Below are 16736 nucleotides of genomic sequence, written 5' to 3'. Positions count from 1 at the left end.
ATCAAGGGAGTGCAGCCTTCATAAAAGTGCTCTGTCCCTGTTGTCTGGGGTATTTATTTTATATGTAAGATTTTGCTGAATAACAGTGCTCATGCAGTATTCCTCAGACAAAGGAAAACAGATCATCTCAACTTCCTTACTTCCTATTGCTCTGCTGCCTTCTGGCACTGGAGACTCCAGAGCTCACTGTGATTTCTTTGGGAGCAGGGCTGCTCCCGCTGCCAGGGAGGGCAGTCACAGAAGGAGGGGAATAGCAAATGTATCTGCAATAAATGCAGTGGGGTTTTACAAGCTTCTGTCTAAGGGTTTACATTCACTGGAAATGAAATTGGGGGGGTTTCTGCCAGAGCCTGTGGGGACAGGGATGTCAGCAGGAATGTCTCCCCTCCAGGAGACCGCCAACTGCCATTGCTTGCCAGGGTCTTCTCTGAAGTTCAGCACCTGCACATTGCTGAGGTGAACTCAAAGCTTTGGAAGGGCTACAGTCAGTGTGGCAGGATTATGATCAGCACCGAGTTTTGAAAAGTTTTGGTGTGATGTCTGTAAATGATAACATGATTTCTTTTCTCCTCTAGCCCTGGTCGCTCTCCAGTTTCCTTTGACAGTGAAATAATAATGATGAATCATGTGTACAAAGAAAGGTTTCCAAAGGTAAAGAATCACTTTTTGAATATATGCATTCAGTGAACTTGTGTCCAAGCTCAGAATTAGTTTGTGGTGCTGGTTGGCGAAGGAGCCCAGCTCTTACATCTCATTTCCAAGCAGTGCAGTTTGCTGAGGGTTTGAAGCTGCCCCCTCATCTTCATATGTTAATTCTGCAATAGAAGAAATAGATTTAATATGCCTAGAGATTAGAATGGAAAAGGCTGAATTTTTTTTTTTTTGCATGTATTTAATATTTGCTAAATTTCCAATGTCTTCTCTTGGCGTGAGAAATTCTCACAAGAGTGAGAAGAAGGGCCATGCCTTGGCCTTTTAAACAGCTGAATATTGAAACCTGTGGAAGCAATTTGAAAGTTAAAATCTCATTGAAATGAGTGTAGAAGATCGTGTATCCCACAGCTGCCGATATGGCCATTCCTTCCTGTTCCACCACCAGCAAAAATAGATGTTTCTCTGGAGACAGGATATCAAGGCTTATAGTGATAGAAATGCCATGTGTTTATTGCTTGGGGCAATGATTTTCAGCTTCCACAGTCTTGTCTAAAAGTTCTGAAAACTGCCTCACATCTTACATCCTTACTTTGGAGACCCAGGGAGGGATACAGCCTCAGGACCGAGATGTTTTTACGGTCATTTACATTTTCAGAAAGTGTGTTTTGATTAAATTTTGTTGTTTGCTCATGTGACCATAACTTTTGCCTCTGATGTGCTGTCTTTATTCTCACTAAAACACTACTGTATTTTGGAATATTTTTTAAGCCTCCTGCAATTTGGTGTTGCAAATGTTACTTTAGCACCCTACTTGTTTATGCTTTAAGGTCTGGTTTAGTAAAATTCAGGAGTAATTTCTCTTTATTCTGCACTTTTAGGCCACGGCACAGATGGAAGAACGGCTGGCTGAGTTTATTGCCTCGAATGCTCCAGAGAACGTGCTGCAATTAGCGGATGGGGTCCTAAGTTTCATTCATCATCAAGTTATTGAACTGGCCAGAGATTGCCTAGATAAATCACGTGAAGGTCTTATTACTTCTCGGTACTTTTATGAGCTGCAGGAAAACTTAGAGAAACTTCTCCAGGATGTAAGTGCCCTCTGGAAAGCAGAATATATTATTTTGATTGAAACTTCAGCCAATAAGCCAGAGCTTTGTTTTTGGGAGAGACAGTGGAGGGGAGGGGCAGCAGGTGGGGGGTGTCAGGAGATCTGAGGTGTTCCAATCTCCGGTTGATCTAGTCTGGGTGGATTTGAGTAAATCACTTCACCTGTGAACTTTGTTTGTACAGAAATTAAATGTGAATATGAATAAGTCGAAGTCTGTCTTCACCATTTATGAAAATCAGGTTTATTCAGATGAACAAAATTACTGAAATATTTTCTCATGAACTTCAGGACTCTGAATGATTTATTAATTACAATAGTGCCTTCAAGGAGAGAAAACACCATAGTTATTAGTGTTGCTGTAAATTTTCCACAAAAGATTTTCTTGAGCTGAACTTAATCCAGTTGTGGGTTTTTAGTTACTTGGATATGTTTTGTGGCATTCAGAGCATATGAAAATACACAAGGGGGCGTAATTTTAATGCATTCTCAGTATGATTCAGCTACTCATTAAAAATTGCTCTTTTCCTTTAAAATGAAAACAATATTAAATTTCAAACGTCTCTTAGAATTTATGCTATGCCAGTTGCTGGGTCCAGACCTCTGTTTAGGAATATCTTCGTAATCCTCTGCTTTAAAGATACAGCGAGCTGAAAAAATGGGTTTTATAAAGATTGCATCCTCAGATAGAAAATATCACAGAGACACCTGGAAACAAATCATCTGAAATACTTTGTTTTCTGTTATGATTTTTTTTTTATTTTATCTTTATTGATCAGTTTGCCAAACCCACTGGCATGTCCCTTTGCCATTCTTTGCAGACGTTAAAAAAAGGCAGATGAGTAAAAACACTATATTAACATACAATTGTTGTATTAAAAAGCTTTGTGAAAGCTGCACGAGCTTCCCTTGTATCAGCTAATTTTTTTGGCTACCCCTTTTATATAAGTATGGCTGTAATTTTTCTGGTATTTGTTACACTTGAGAGAAAAATGAGTCATGTTTGGACCTGTGGTGTTTGCTTGGATGGGGAATATAATTTTGGCAGACCAAGAGAGGCAGGGAATATCTTTTGAGGGGCTATATGATTGTCTGCCTATAGGATATCAGTAACCACTTGTGGATCCCCCTGGTATCTCCAGAGTCTGGAAGCAGGGTATTTGCACATGTCAGCTGTGAAATAAGGGATCAGGCCTCTTTGGGTGATGGTTTGGAAGTTGGAAAGGTTTCATTAAAAGTGACTTTGTATGCTCAGCAAAATCCCTTACATTTCAGGGACACAGGGGGACTACACTGTGTTTTACTGCTTCTGGTAGCAGATCCTTGGAGCCTGAAATTCTCCCTCTCCCTGACTTTAGCTCCTCTGTGTGTGGACAGTGATTTCTTACACCGTAAGGAACTGAGAGCCATAAATTAGGGCTAGCCACTTCCAATGTGCATTTTCAGTCCTGTCTTCTGGCCTGAAGAGGTTAATCGGGGTCTTGGAGGAGGTGTGGGTCAGATAAATCAGCTTTCTCCTTTTCTCCCCTTTCCCTCAGAACAAATCCTCAAAATACACTTCTTAAATGTCCCTCCCCCCTTGATCCTACAGGCATTATGCACTGCTCTGAAATACTGGGAAAGGTGTCATTGTACTGTGAATAGAGGAGATACAGTGGTCATCCCTGAGCTTGTTCAGAAATTGACACTCGGGGCTTTCTTTGCCCTCTTCCTCCTTTAACATCTTCTGCAGAGCGGCGGCGAGAGAAGGGTCAGCTCTTCAGTTTCATTGATTTATTTTAGGAGGTAAGGTGGGCTAGAGGTGATTAAAAGGAAAGTTTGGAGAGGCAAGGGAGACAGAACAGGCTGGGAAGAAAGAGAACAAAGACATTAAAGACGTCGGAGGAAAGCCAAAGGCGTCATTCCACGTCTTTCTTATTTGTTTTTTTTTCCTATCCTATGGCATTTTCTATTCCTTAGCTTATCTTTTAGATTTTAATATTTAAAAGCGACTTGTTTCCTCTGCCTGCCCAGTCTGTGCTTTGCCCTTCAGACTGCATTCTGCAAGGAAATAATCGGGACATTTTAGTCAAAATATCTAGAAATTGGTGATGCTATTTCTTTTGGAGGGCTCACCTGAAACACAGGGCATTTTGTAGACAAGTTTAAACTATTCCAAATTTGATGACAGGATCTTGACCTTTGTTTAGGTTGTAAAATATCATAAATAATAGGTACATAAATAATACCAATTAGAAGGTAATTCAAAAAGCTGTTCGACTTGGGAGTTGTATGGTCTGTGTAGTAGGCTACGGAGTATTATGGTGTATTTTTATAACACACTGAATGATTGGAAAGATGCTTTATTGGTGAATAACGAGGCCAGCAAGTGGCAGAAATATCCACATATTTTCTTACAATTTTACTGTGAAAGAATGGGTTCTCTCTCCCTTAAAAATTCTTTTTCAAGTGTGGATTCTGATACCTGGTAACAAACGAAACTTGCACAGCATTTCAAACCATAAAAAGGAAACTTGATTTAATATACTGTAGTTTGAGTAAAAATGTAAAACAGACTGTTTGGGTATGCAAATAATTAGCTGTTTAAATGCACCAAACCAGAAAGCTTTTGGAAGATTTTTAGATCCTGGCTTTTGTAATAACATGCCAACAAATCTCATTAGCTATGGCAAATGAGATCTTTTCCCTTGTTTGGAGCATGAAATACGGTCTTTTAGCCAGAAGAACTTATCGCATCATTGAAATAATCATGAAGTTACAATGAATTTAAGAGATTTTCTTCATTTTGGAAAACATGAACTTGAATGCTGCACTTCACATCAAAGTAGAAATACAAAAAAATAAGATAAAGCACTGATATGAAAAAAAGAACGTGTGGCATTCAGTTCTTTGCCTGTTACCGTGGGTTAGAATCTCAGGTTACTGAGGAACAAAAGGTTACCGTCAGCTATAACTTGGCTGAATCAATAAGCTAGAAGTAGCCAAAAGAAGTCTGATGACTGTTGCCTAGGTGTAGCCAGTTGGGCAGGAAGGTGAAGGATTACAGGTGTTCCTGTGCGTGGAACAAAAGGAGCAGGGGAGGGTGTGAGTATTCTACAGCAGTGACTGATGCTGCATATTGGCAAATGGATATTCTGATTGTGGTTGCTTTCTTAGTAACCTGAGTGTAAATTTATCAGTCCTTGGCTTTGCAGGTCTATTGTTTTGGTTTCCATCAGTATATTAGCTCAATTACAGCGTTGTGGCTTGCATATCCCAGTTACTGGTCCTGCTGAACCCCAGGGGAGGACAGTGATTTTAATTTCATGCCCCAGCAGCCACAGTTAGTGACGGATGGGTCTTTCAGATGAGGGAATCGGTTTGTAAATTACCTCCTGTGCACGTGTCACCGGCAGTGTGTGCAGGAATGGCATCAGCCTCTGCCCAAACCCCTGGGGAGGGGAGGGGACCAGAGATGCCACCAGCAGCCCGGAGGGCAGCGCGTGGTCCTGGGGACGCACCCGGCTGATGGGAGCGGCTGGGCTGGGCTGGACAAAGCTCCTGGTCCCGGCTCCTCTCCGTGGGACACTCTGCAAACAAGAAGTGTGTAGGGATGTCCGGGCTGTCCTGTGTGAGGAGGAAAGAAGAGGAGGCAGTTTCACTGAGGATCTTGGAGGAGCAGCGCTGTGCAGAGATGATGGCTGAGTGGCTGTTACAAGTTGTGTTTGGTTTTTGTAAATGCTTTTTTTTTTTCTTTTCTTATTCCTTTTGGTTTTCTGTATCATTTGGCAGTCATGGTCTAGCTTCTCATTTTCGAAACAGAGACCTTATTAAACTAGCTGCATTTTTAAATTATTTTGCATGAATTGTCGTAGATGAGAAAAGGAGAAGACAAAAGGACTTGATTTAAAAGACTTAAGTTCTCTTTAAGTGTATAAATGGATGCAAAATGATGAATTATATATATTATATTATGCTTTTTGCATAATATAACCTGTGTGAGGGGGAGAAAAGGACTTTCCAATTGCATGGCTCAAATTTAAAATAGTACAAAATTGTTGCTATTTTATCTATTTGTTTCAGTGCAGCTGATGCCTGGTGATCTGAAATGGCTTTTAAAATACGAAAACATTAATTTCTTTCTAAAATTCATATCGTAACTTATAAGTTTGTATAATGCATCAGAGGACACAAAGTGAATATTTATCATTTTCATTGTGATTATTTTCTATTTTATAATTTAAAAATATATAATTAGGAAAAGAAATTACAACTTATTTCAGTATTTTCCAAAATAATCTTCTTTTTAAGGCTCTATAGCCAGGAAGGACCTCTGATGTTGTTTTTAGATAATGAATTAGCAGGTACATCGTTCTCTTCAAAGTTAAAATTCTAGCCCATTCTAATCAGTGCAGAAGGAGACAACATTCCTTTTCTGACTGGTGTCAAAATGAGAAATAATGAACATTTTAATACTTTTTTATTTGGCAGCAAAGTATCAGAGATATGTTACTTAAAATGCTGCTTGTATATTTCTAGGTCTGAATTTCTGCTCCCTGTGTTTGTATTGCTCTTTCAGGTGGTCACCAGTGTGATTTGACTTCTCAGATATATAAAGCCATATAAATATGTCTTTTTCTTAGGTGATTCTAATGGACACATGAAATTAACCTTTTAGTTTATTGCTGCTTGCACTGTAGTTGATAAAATATCATTCTTATAAGTAACTGGCTCATTGCCAGCAAAAGCTCATTTATTAAATTCTGGACTCTATATTTGTGGCTGTGTTAAAGCACAATTTTTAGACCTTGGGGAAAAATGGCTGTACTTTGTTTAAGACTTTTTGCATGCCATTGGAACCATTTTTTTTTATTACTCTGCAATGAAATACTATTGTATTTCTGGTCCAGGATTTATCATGTAGCCATTGTGTGCTTCATCTGAGGGTTTTTTGCGTTGCTCTTTTTTTTTTTTTTTTAATTATTATTATTATTATTATTATTATTATTATTATTATTATTATTATTGTTTTGGTATGTTTGCTGATGTAAAAAAACATTCTGTCACACAAACACACACTATCTTGAAACTGAGACTTGAATTTATACTGAAATCTGATGAAGTAACAGGCAGGACTAAATCTTCTGAATTAAGTTTTTATATCCTTTCTTCTTTGCTTATCTGCTGGGTCCTACATAACATACAATACAATGTATGTTGTTCAACAGGATTGATAGAACTGAAAAAAGAGAAACTGAGGTTGAGTTTTTCTTGATGATGAAGGGGAATTCTAGTTTAAATTCTAGCTGAAAATGAAGCTCAGAAATGTGTCTGTTAGTGATTACCTAGCTGTCAGTGTTGTGTGGAAGGGAAAATTGAAAAAATCAATATTCCTCTTTTCATTTTAAAAAATAAACTAAGCCCACGTTGTATCTATTATAGTTGATAGGTGATATAAAGGAAATAGAGCCTTTGAAATATCTCTTGCGTGATAATGGGAGTCAGTTGTGATGGAAAAGCCACGTGTACCTTGGCATCCCTGAGCGAGCTGAGCTCAGCCTGCCCTGACTCAGCCGTGCTTTTGCTGCTGGATTGGTTACTGAGCTGGTGATTGCGTTCAGCACCTGACATACAGAAATTCAGAGCTCAGTGCTGGGACCATAACGTGCTGTTCTGCTCTCCACAGGCCCACGAGCGATCCGAGAGCTCCGAGGTTGCCTTCGTTACCCAGCTTGTGAAGAAGCTGATGATCATCATCGCCCGGCCAGCTCGGCTGCTCGAGTGCCTGGTGAGTGCGGGCCTGGCAGAGGCTGTGCAGGATCTAAAGAGTGCTGTGCCCTTGAGGAGATGAGGGGCACAAAGCCTTCCAAAGAAATCTTTAAATGCTCAGTAAAACATTGATGAAAAATAAATTGATATTTAAAAAAAAAAAAAAGAAAAAAGTACCAAGTGGCTTCTGTGTTAATATAGAAGTAGTTCTCTAATGGACTGTCAGCTGCATTAGCAGCTAAATTATATTTTAGTGTAAAGTTTATGGCTGAGGGGCCTGATGTAGCTGTCAACATCATTCCATGCTACTTGATGCCACTGGATGTTCCTCGTGTTGTTAATAGCTACTGTAAGGAGCCTGTAAATGTCTGTATGGGGTGTGCCTGGTGTCCAGAGTGCCGTGCTAAGGAAGAGCTGTCACAAAGGAAGAAGTTCCCTACCATGACATAAATGGTGTTTGGGCTCTGGGACTCAAACCCTTCCTGTAGATCCAGCAATTGGTGAGACCTAGTGTCAGGTTTTCCAGCTGTGAACGCACAGTGGGTTCTACCCATGTGAGATCCAAGGAGATTTGGGAGCCTAGGTTTGAAATCCTATTTGGTGCTATTGGAATGCAAGCAAAATCAAGACTCACCCCTTTTTTAACAACTTAATTTGGCTAACAATAATGCATTTTTTTATTTAATGCTAGAAAATAGTGAAATTTGTTTAGGCAATTCCAATGAAATAAGCCACTGTGTCCCAAAGTTCTGCAACTACAAAAGTATTTTCTTGGTATGGTGAAGCAGATTGAAAATCTGTATTCTCACTCTCATGCCATAGCAAGAGTTAATATAAACCTTGAATATATATAGAAAGAGGGGTCACAATTCACAAATTGAAAGGGTTCAATTCAGTGACTGTATTTCAAAAGGATGTTGAAAAATTAGCGAGAACGTAGGGAAGTCACCAAAAATTGTGAGGTGTCACAAACCTACGATGGAAACTTAGGTAATGACAGGACGAAATGGTCTGGTATGTCCTAACGCACTTGTAGTGGTTCTTTCTGGACATAAAAGTGACAGAGATGCTACAGGTGTTTGAGACATCAGAGAAGTTGGCTGGATTAGGAATCTGTGGCTGGCTATAAAAGCACAGTTAACACATAGGTTATGCTGTGGTCAGTGTGTCCATGGGTGACTTTTATCCTTGAAGTCACTGGAAGAAGAATGAGTTTTGTGGAGCTTTCTTTGACAAAGTAGAGTCAAAGACAGGAGCAGTCCAGTCTTACCAGTGATACCAGTTTTTGGAAACATCTGCACAAGTTCTGAGAAGTCCAGTAGACTTTGGAGGGTTCCTTATTCCTCCTCCACAGCTGTCAGATGGATCACTTTCCTGAGGACCCTACAGTGTAAGGAAGGCCACTGTCAGTGGGGAAGTTGGCTGCACAACCAGCAGGACAGAAACCTTCACTTACTGATTCAAGAAATCTCCACCAGACTGCCCTGAAAATCTCGGGCAAAACTCCATTCAAACTGGGAATTCCTTGGTTTTCAAACCATGTTTGTGATTTAGATGAGTTTTTGTGACTCCCACTTACCTTCCAACACTTCAAAATTTATTTTGGAAGTGAAGACATGGAGAAACGAGATAAATTTAAACTCACTGCATTTTCTATTTGCTGCATTCGCCGTTGTAATTTTTTGCTTGTGTCCACCCATCATCTAGGAAAACTTGGAACCTCAGAAAGCCTTGTGAGGACTTTATAACTTGCAAAGAGTTCCAAACTCAAGGCAGCTCTTAGTTGCAAATCAAGAGGTCTCCAGGTTCTTCTATGTCTTCTCCACCTGATGTTCTGCAAAGTGAGTGGGAGCAGGTGGAAGCAGTGAAGTCATTGAGATTTGAGTAATGTATTCCAAAGTATGTAGTGACAGCCTTTACTATGAAGTGGCTGGAATCCAAAGTGTAGAAATAATATCTGGATCTGTCGGTTAGTCTTACCTGTTTTTTTTAACCTGCATTGCCTTTCTAGCATTTTTTTTCCCAAATACGCATTTTAATCTGGTGACATGAAGAATTAAGTACTAATGTTCCTTTTGTCCCATAAAACAAGAAATACAATAATGGGTAGTCAACTGTTTAAATAGCTTTTGAACTAATTTTCATTTTTATTTTTAACATACTTTTTTGTAATTCAACCTTTGGCTTCAATTATATGTGAACTTATAAGAAGTTTTTCTACTATTTAATATTAAGGTTAACTTTAGTAACACAGCTCATTCTTCTTTCTTCCTTGTAAATGAAGTAAGTGTCCATGTAGACAGTGCTTGTGATGGTTGTGATTGTTTTAATGCAGTTGAAAGCATTTAAGTATTCTAAGGTTCAGCTATTTGGCTTCTGTCTAATTACCCGTTGGACTATGAAACGTTTATTGGCAGACAATATCTGGGGCCTCAAGAAAATAATAATGTGGTTTGTGCATCTCTGAAACCATCTTTGGGAAAAAAGTATCTAATTTTTTTTTCAGTTTATTTTTCCATAGCACCTGCCTTCCCCTTAGTAGGGTTCATTCTTCTGTATTCAAGTGAATAAACCTACCATAAAGAAGTCAGAACTGGCATTTATAGAGTTCCTTAATGTTTTGTATGTTTGGGGTTTTTTTGGTCACCAAGTTGGTTTTTTTTCCCTCTTTTACTCACCAATAAATGAGCTGCAGTCGTACTTCAAGAAGTCCTTCCTCAGCTCCACCATCCCTTTCCCTGCACTCTGGTGACCATCTCTCATCTCTCTCTGTGGTCCTCTCTGGTCTGACTCCTGCTCTCTGCCACTTCTGAGACTGTTGATGAATCCTTTGAGTTGGGAAGGAACTTTGCTTCTCCCATTGTTGCTGTCTTTGGGGACAGCATCTATCCAAGCAGCATTGCTTGGAGCAGTCATGGAAAAGTGTTCAAGTCTCTTCACATCATTACAAGCTCTAATTTCCTTTTCTCGTTTGCAGTTCTGTGCTCTTTTTCTCTTATGTTGCTGACCACACGCCAGTTCTTTACTGATGCCCCCACTGTTATCTGTGCATGCTCGGCTGTTTGCTGAAACTCTTCCCCTTTCACCCTCCCATTTCACTGGAAAAGTTTTGAAGAGTGTTGGTGAAGCTGCTCATTGCTGGTGAATGATGAGGTTTGTAGGGGGAGAGCTAAAGTTAACTGGTGAACTTGTTATAAGCAGAGTGCTCCTGCTGCCCAAAGCTTGCCTTTTGTTTCCTACTCTCTTAGTCCAGTGCAAGAGATCACACCTTCTGTAACCTTTCCTGGTCTGAGAGAACACATGCACCAATACTGAGTTGCTAAAGTGATCCTGTACTGTAGAGTACAAGAAATAGGGCAGCAGTACTTCTTATGAAGAAAGTTGTTTTAGTAATAATTTTATTAGCAATTGCTGAGGTTAGGACAGTGACAGGATTGGGTGGGCATATGGCTTGATCAGAAGTGATGTCTGACAGCAGGAAAGGCTTATCTTGGGTTAACTCACCTGTCAGATGGAGGTAGCAGAAGGTGGTGCCTCAGTTCTCATCACAGACCTTTCCCTGGCACGTCTCAATGTGACAAAACTGGGAGTTGTGTCCATACTTGACACCTATGTTAACAAGACCTTGTGAAAGTTAGGGTTTGGTTTGTAGAAAGTCCCCACAGCCCTTGTTCTGTTTTGATTTGCAGATCTAAGCCCATGGACACCCCATGGGATGTCTGTTGGTTTTGCAGAGCACAGTGGGAAGCATTGCCTTGCTTGTTGTAACTGGAAATGTTCTGCATCACTGCTGAGCCCAGAATTACCTGTGGATGTTTCTGAGGGTTCCCCTTTATGGGGCAGAAACCTTTTATAATTGTAAAGCTGCATCATTTACCTCTCTCTGTGTCTCTCCCTGCTTTGCTGTAGGAGTTTGATCCTGAAGAGTTCTACCATTTGTTGGAAGCTGCAGAAGGCCATGCCAAGGAAGGGCAGGGAATTAAATGCGACATTCCTCGTTACATTATCAGCCAGCTGGGACTCACCAGGGATCCCCTGGAGGGTGAGAACTCTCGTTATGTGCTTTCCAAATCGTTGAAAGGATAGTCAGGTCTCCTGGTCACTACATAGCTGAAGGATGCTTTTATTTTTTTATTGAATTTCTAGGCCATTTTTCCTTATTTTCCCATTTGCTGTCAAATTCTAGACTGTCCTTTCCAGCCCCATGTCTCAAAGGAGTGTTGCTGGAGTAAGGATGGCACATCAATAGTGACAGTTCTTTACTTATGATGTTAATAATGTCTCCCTGTATTATAGCTGAAACAATGTTAGAAAATGGCTTTATGATTTAACTGTTTTCTCTGTGCTATTGGACAGTAAAAGTAAATTTACCTTTTATTTTTCTGATCTGCCTGGCCTGCTGGTAGCCTGGTTGGATACTATCCTGTCATCCCACTTCATTGTCCTCTCTGGGATAAGTGTGTTTTTTGTGATTTTCCATGAGATTACCAAGATGAGTATGAATTTTTAGCTGTTTTACAGCTGAAGTTTTATATCTTGTGTAGCAGCCAAACCAAAGAGAGCAATGTAAGGACAGAAACAGCTTTTCTGCAAGGTGCCAGAATTGCATATGGTAAACTTAATATAGACATACATTGGCCCAGAAGATTGTAACTTTAGAATTAGTGAGTTAATATTTCTGCCTGGCACTTTGCTGGCTGAAATGACAAGTTTTCAGAGCATGCACAGCTTGTTCAGCAACAATAGAAAGTGTAACTGAGACTGGAGGTTACTGCAGAGTATTTCAGTGATTGAACCATACTTCTTATCTCAGGAGAGCATAATTTTAACATAAATTAGTAGTCTGGCTAGGAGTAGTTTAGCTTCTCTGGTGTTTACTGGAATGACAGTGACAGGTTGACTTCAAGTGAAGAGCTCTTCGGGAAAATTTCTACCAAAGATTGCTAAATGCAATTTAATAGCATTTGTTGAAATCTGACATTAAAGGGAAATTTCCTTTGATCCCTGTCATGGGAGAGAACCTTTCCAACGCTAATTCCCTTTACTAAAGTCAAATTTTCTTTGGAAATGTGGGGAGATGTCAAGGTGCCTCATTTCCTCTCTGTAAGGAGGGCACCCAGAAATGTCAGTGGTGTCTGTTCAGAGACTCGTAGCTAATGTAGGATTTGGGCTTGCAAAGTTTACAGCATCTCCTGCGACAGCTGAGTAGCCTAAACTAAGTGACTTTCCCCCACTTTGCTGCTGCTCAGCATTTTGCAGAATCAGCCACATCAGGTGGAGGGCAGCTGTTTGAAATGTGATACTTTTTCTTCTTGCACAGAGGTGCCACCAGGCTACATGCAAACATATATGTGTGGAATAGGTTTTAATATTAACTAGACAGCACTGTCCCCAAACATGCATTTATTGCTTTTCCTTAGTATAGAAACTATCTGGAGTAAGTCAGGCTGAAATTAGAACAATTAATTATATTCATCTTTATATAAAATACTGCCTGCAGCGTACGAGATGTTAAAGGTTATCACTGTGTAATTGGGGTGACTTTTTACAGAGGGAGAAAATGTCCTCCATCATCTACAAGCGCCTCTTAAAATCCTGTTTTTCTTGTATAAACAAAGAGAATAGAGTTTGATTGAGATCATTAGGAATAATCTTTCCTCTTTCTTTTCAGAAATGGCCCAGTTGAATAGCTATGACAGCCCAGACACTCCCGAGACAGATGATTCAGTCGAGGTAAAGCAGTAATACACTCACTCTGTCTAGCACTTTTTTTCCTCTCAAAAGAAGTAGTCTACAGTAAAGAATTAATTATAATGCAGGGTAATTGTAATTTAAAAAAAAAAAAGTGCTGACATTTAAAAGCTCATATTAAAACTAGAGTACATGCTCATAAAAATGTGAAAATCTTTATACGGTGGTGGTAAAATGCTTAAAAGATGCAAATAGGCATTATTACCAAGTTTTGTGGACTTTTTTTTAAATTTTTGGAGGTACAAATGAAAATCATCTGGAGGAATTCTTTATAATTTCATTTGTAAAACGTGATGGGTATTGAAAAGAGTTGACTTTAGTAAAACCACTGGAAAAATTTAATTGTGTAACAGGCTAGGTTTCAAAGAGCCTTACTTTATTGTTCTTTCTTTAAATGTAATATTGAGGAAAGGCCTGAATCTTACAGTCCACTGACTTTTTGTGCTAATTATTTGTGGAGGGAATCTGCAAACTCCTTAAGAATAAAGACAATTGTCCTAAAGCTGAAGACTCCAGAAATTCAGAAATGGATTGTTTCTGAGTTAATGGGTGCTTAAAGAAGGAAAGGACAAAAATACCCCATAGAGAATTAAGTCATTCCTGCTCCTCATTTCCATTTCCTTGTTGTCTTTCCCCAGAGCCGTGGGGCCTCTGTCCAGTCAAAGAAAACTCCGTCTGAAGAAGAGTTTGAAACTATTAAACTGATCAGTAATGGTGCTTATGGGTAAGACTTTTAGACTTTGAATTAGAAGAAAATGCTATTATTGTCCTACCCAGCAAAGGGCTACACCAAGGTTTGGCAAATGTCTGGGTTTTGTTGGGTCCAGAGCATAAAAAGTAATTTCACTTGGGTCTTACAGACGTTCCACAGTTGTATCTTCTGCATTCTTCTGGGAGATGGCATTTCTTTCTTTCATTTACTCAGATTAACGTGTGGCTGTTTGGGAATACTTGAAATGCTGAAAGAAGTGCTAGAGTTACACTGGGGTAAATTTACTGTGAGGAGTAACACACAAGAAAGGCTATTAGATTTTAGTATCCATTGAAGAATCAAGTATGAATTCAGTCGGTTACAATTTTAACCACACACACAAACCTGTCCAGAATTTTAAAAGGCAGTTCCTGACTCTTTACAGTTCATAAATCCTTACCAGTGAGGTCATTAGGCTGTTACTGAAAAGCAGTGATACTCAGTAGGTCATAACAACAAAACCTGAGCATGTGCTTGAGTGTTTTGTGGAAGTGGGGTGCTTAGTTAACAACTCACTTTTTAAAAATTATATGTGGAAAAAGTGTAAGCATGGGGTTTAGTGAGTGAAGACACAATGGAGCATGTTGAAGAGTCGTATTATGAGACAAGAAGATTTTAAATCTCTTCAGTCATATTTCTGCACAAGCCCCATGTAACTTTGTAAAAAGGGGAGAGAGAAGTGGTAGTTTTGCTGTTAGTCACGTCTTTATCCTGGGTTTGTTTTATAGTCAGTGGCTGGTGAGACGCAACACCACGTTAAATGTAATGTACTCCAGAGAAAAGGAAACAAGTACTGATTCAATAAGGCAGGCAGGCTGGATGAAAATTTTATTTGCAAACTGTATTATTAATGTGCAGGAATCTAACGATCTGCAAATGATAGAAGTGTAAGAGATACTTTACTGAAGGAAATCCCTGGTGACAGTGCTGTGTCAAATTAATTTTATGGAGTTTGGAAAGAACTCGTGCTGATTCCATAGATTTTGGACAATTTTTTAAGCAAAGTGGTCATTGTAGTGTTGAAAAATACGTGCTGCTCTGCACTGGTGCTTATGGAAATTTGTGATGTTTGTGTTTGAGATATCTCCTTGTTTGTCACATTGGCAAAAATGCTGCTTTATTCAAGAAGGCGGAGGAGCTTTGGGAAGGAAGCATCATGGGGCTCCTTCTTTTTTAGGGAAGTTTGCCACTGAGACGGGATTTTATGGAGTCATGGATAAGTCTGTCATGATCCATTCAAAACCTTAACATCACTGTTTAAAAAACCCCAACAAAACCAGAAAGAACTCCAAACCTAAACCCACAACAAACCAGTCTGAAAAGCGACCTTTTCCTCTCGGTGTGTGGTTTTGCAGAGCGGTGTATTTGGTGCGGCACAAGACCACCCGCCAGCGTTTTGCCATGAAGAAGATCAACAAACAGAACCTGATCCTGAGAAACCAGATCCAGCAGGCCTTTGTGGAGAGAGATATCCTGACGTTTGCCGAGAACCCCTTCGTGGTCAGCATGTTCTGCTCCTTTGAGACCAAGCGGCACCTGTGCATGGTTATGGAGTACGTGGAAGGTATGGTTGTTGTTACCCACACCTCCAAAGGGGCCTCACTCGGCATGGATGTGAGCTGTGAATCCCTGTGACTGGTACAACACGTTTGCAGTGGAGCTGAGCCTCAGTGCTGAGGTCAGAAGGCAGCATCAACTTTCCAGTCTTCATTGGAAAGGAAACCCTCCCTCTCTCTTGTGGGATGGCGTGGCTGGATCCATAACACATTTGCTTTACATTCCACGTAGAAAAAGACTTAAGAAACATAAATCTTTGTTCTTCAGCAGCCTTTTTAAAAATAAAGTGCCATTTTATGCTGGGATTGGTTTTTTTCATTGTTTGGTTTGCTTATTCTTTGAAATATAATTTGATTTTACTTTATCAGTATATCTTATTATAAGCAATATCCACTGGTGGATAGGATTAATTTCTTAGCCTGGCTTGCTTGACTGAATGTTTGAGAAATAAGATTATAGTTATTGTATCAATGCTCTTTCAGATAAATTAATGGAATGAAATCAGATGTATTGACAATAGGAAATTTTAATATTAATTCCTCTTTGCAAGTGGAAATGAAGGTCGACTGGAATGTGTGGCCAGTGTTCCCAAGGAAGCTTCAATCAGGAGTCCACAGACTTATTTTCTTCATGGCTTCCTGCAGTTTGCAAATGGCATCTATACAATTCCTGTCCAAGTCTGCCCAACATATATGGATCTCAGTTCTCCTAGGATTTTAATATTTGTTTTAAGTTCAAGACAGTATAAAGAGATCTTTAGAATTCCTCCTAACAGGGTTGTGAGAGACAGCCTTTAGAAAGCTTAGTCTAATCTTGTGTTGCAGACCCATAGCTGTTCTTTCTTAGTGATATTTGCCATTTCACTGTGCTGTATGTGCAAATGTTTTCTTTCTAGGAGGTGATTGTGCTACACTTCTCAAGAACATTGGTGCCCTCCCCGTTGATATGGCAAGGATGTATTTTGCAGAGACAGTTCTGGCACTGGAGTACCTACACAATTATGGGATCGTTCACCGTGACCTAAAACCTGATAAGTAAGTCTTTGGTCCCTCAGGGGGAGGAGAGCCAATCCTTCAGGGGCTTTCTCTGTAGGTAACAGGACATGGGGGCTGGAGACAGCATTGATCTTCAACAGCATCTGACATGTAGGAGGTGTTATGGAATTTCTTG

The 16736-nt window shown here is 39.8% G+C and overlaps 1 protein-coding gene across 8 annotated transcripts in view; it reads left to right on the top strand.

Moving 5' to 3' along the window:
- The window catches only part of MAST2 (microtubule associated serine/threonine kinase 2), a 187842-nt gene that overhangs the window by 145669 nt on the left and 25437 nt on the right, over positions 1-16736 (top strand). For all 8 annotated transcript variants that reach the window (XM_040072321.1, XM_040072320.1, XM_040072322.1 and 5 more), the window contains 8 exons: positions 576-651; positions 1533-1742; positions 7425-7526; positions 11417-11549; positions 13179-13240; positions 13897-13982; positions 15365-15573; positions 16462-16600. In XM_040072321.1, coding sequence (XP_039928255.1) covers positions 576-651; positions 1533-1742; positions 7425-7526; positions 11417-11549; positions 13179-13240; positions 13897-13982; positions 15365-15573; positions 16462-16600 — 1017 coding nt within the window. The remainder of the gene's footprint in view (positions 1-575; positions 652-1532; positions 1743-7424; positions 7527-11416; positions 11550-13178; positions 13241-13896; positions 13983-15364; positions 15574-16461; positions 16601-16736) is intronic.

The sequence above is a fragment of the Hirundo rustica genome, chromosome 9, assembly GCF_015227805.2.
Source record: "Hirundo rustica isolate bHirRus1 chromosome 9, bHirRus1.pri.v3, whole genome shotgun sequence".
In the NCBI taxonomy this organism is placed as follows: Eukaryota; Metazoa; Chordata; class Aves; order Passeriformes; family Hirundinidae; genus Hirundo; species Hirundo rustica.
Note: the sequence above shows the minus strand (reverse complement) of the source record. Positions and strands in the feature narration are given on the sequence as shown.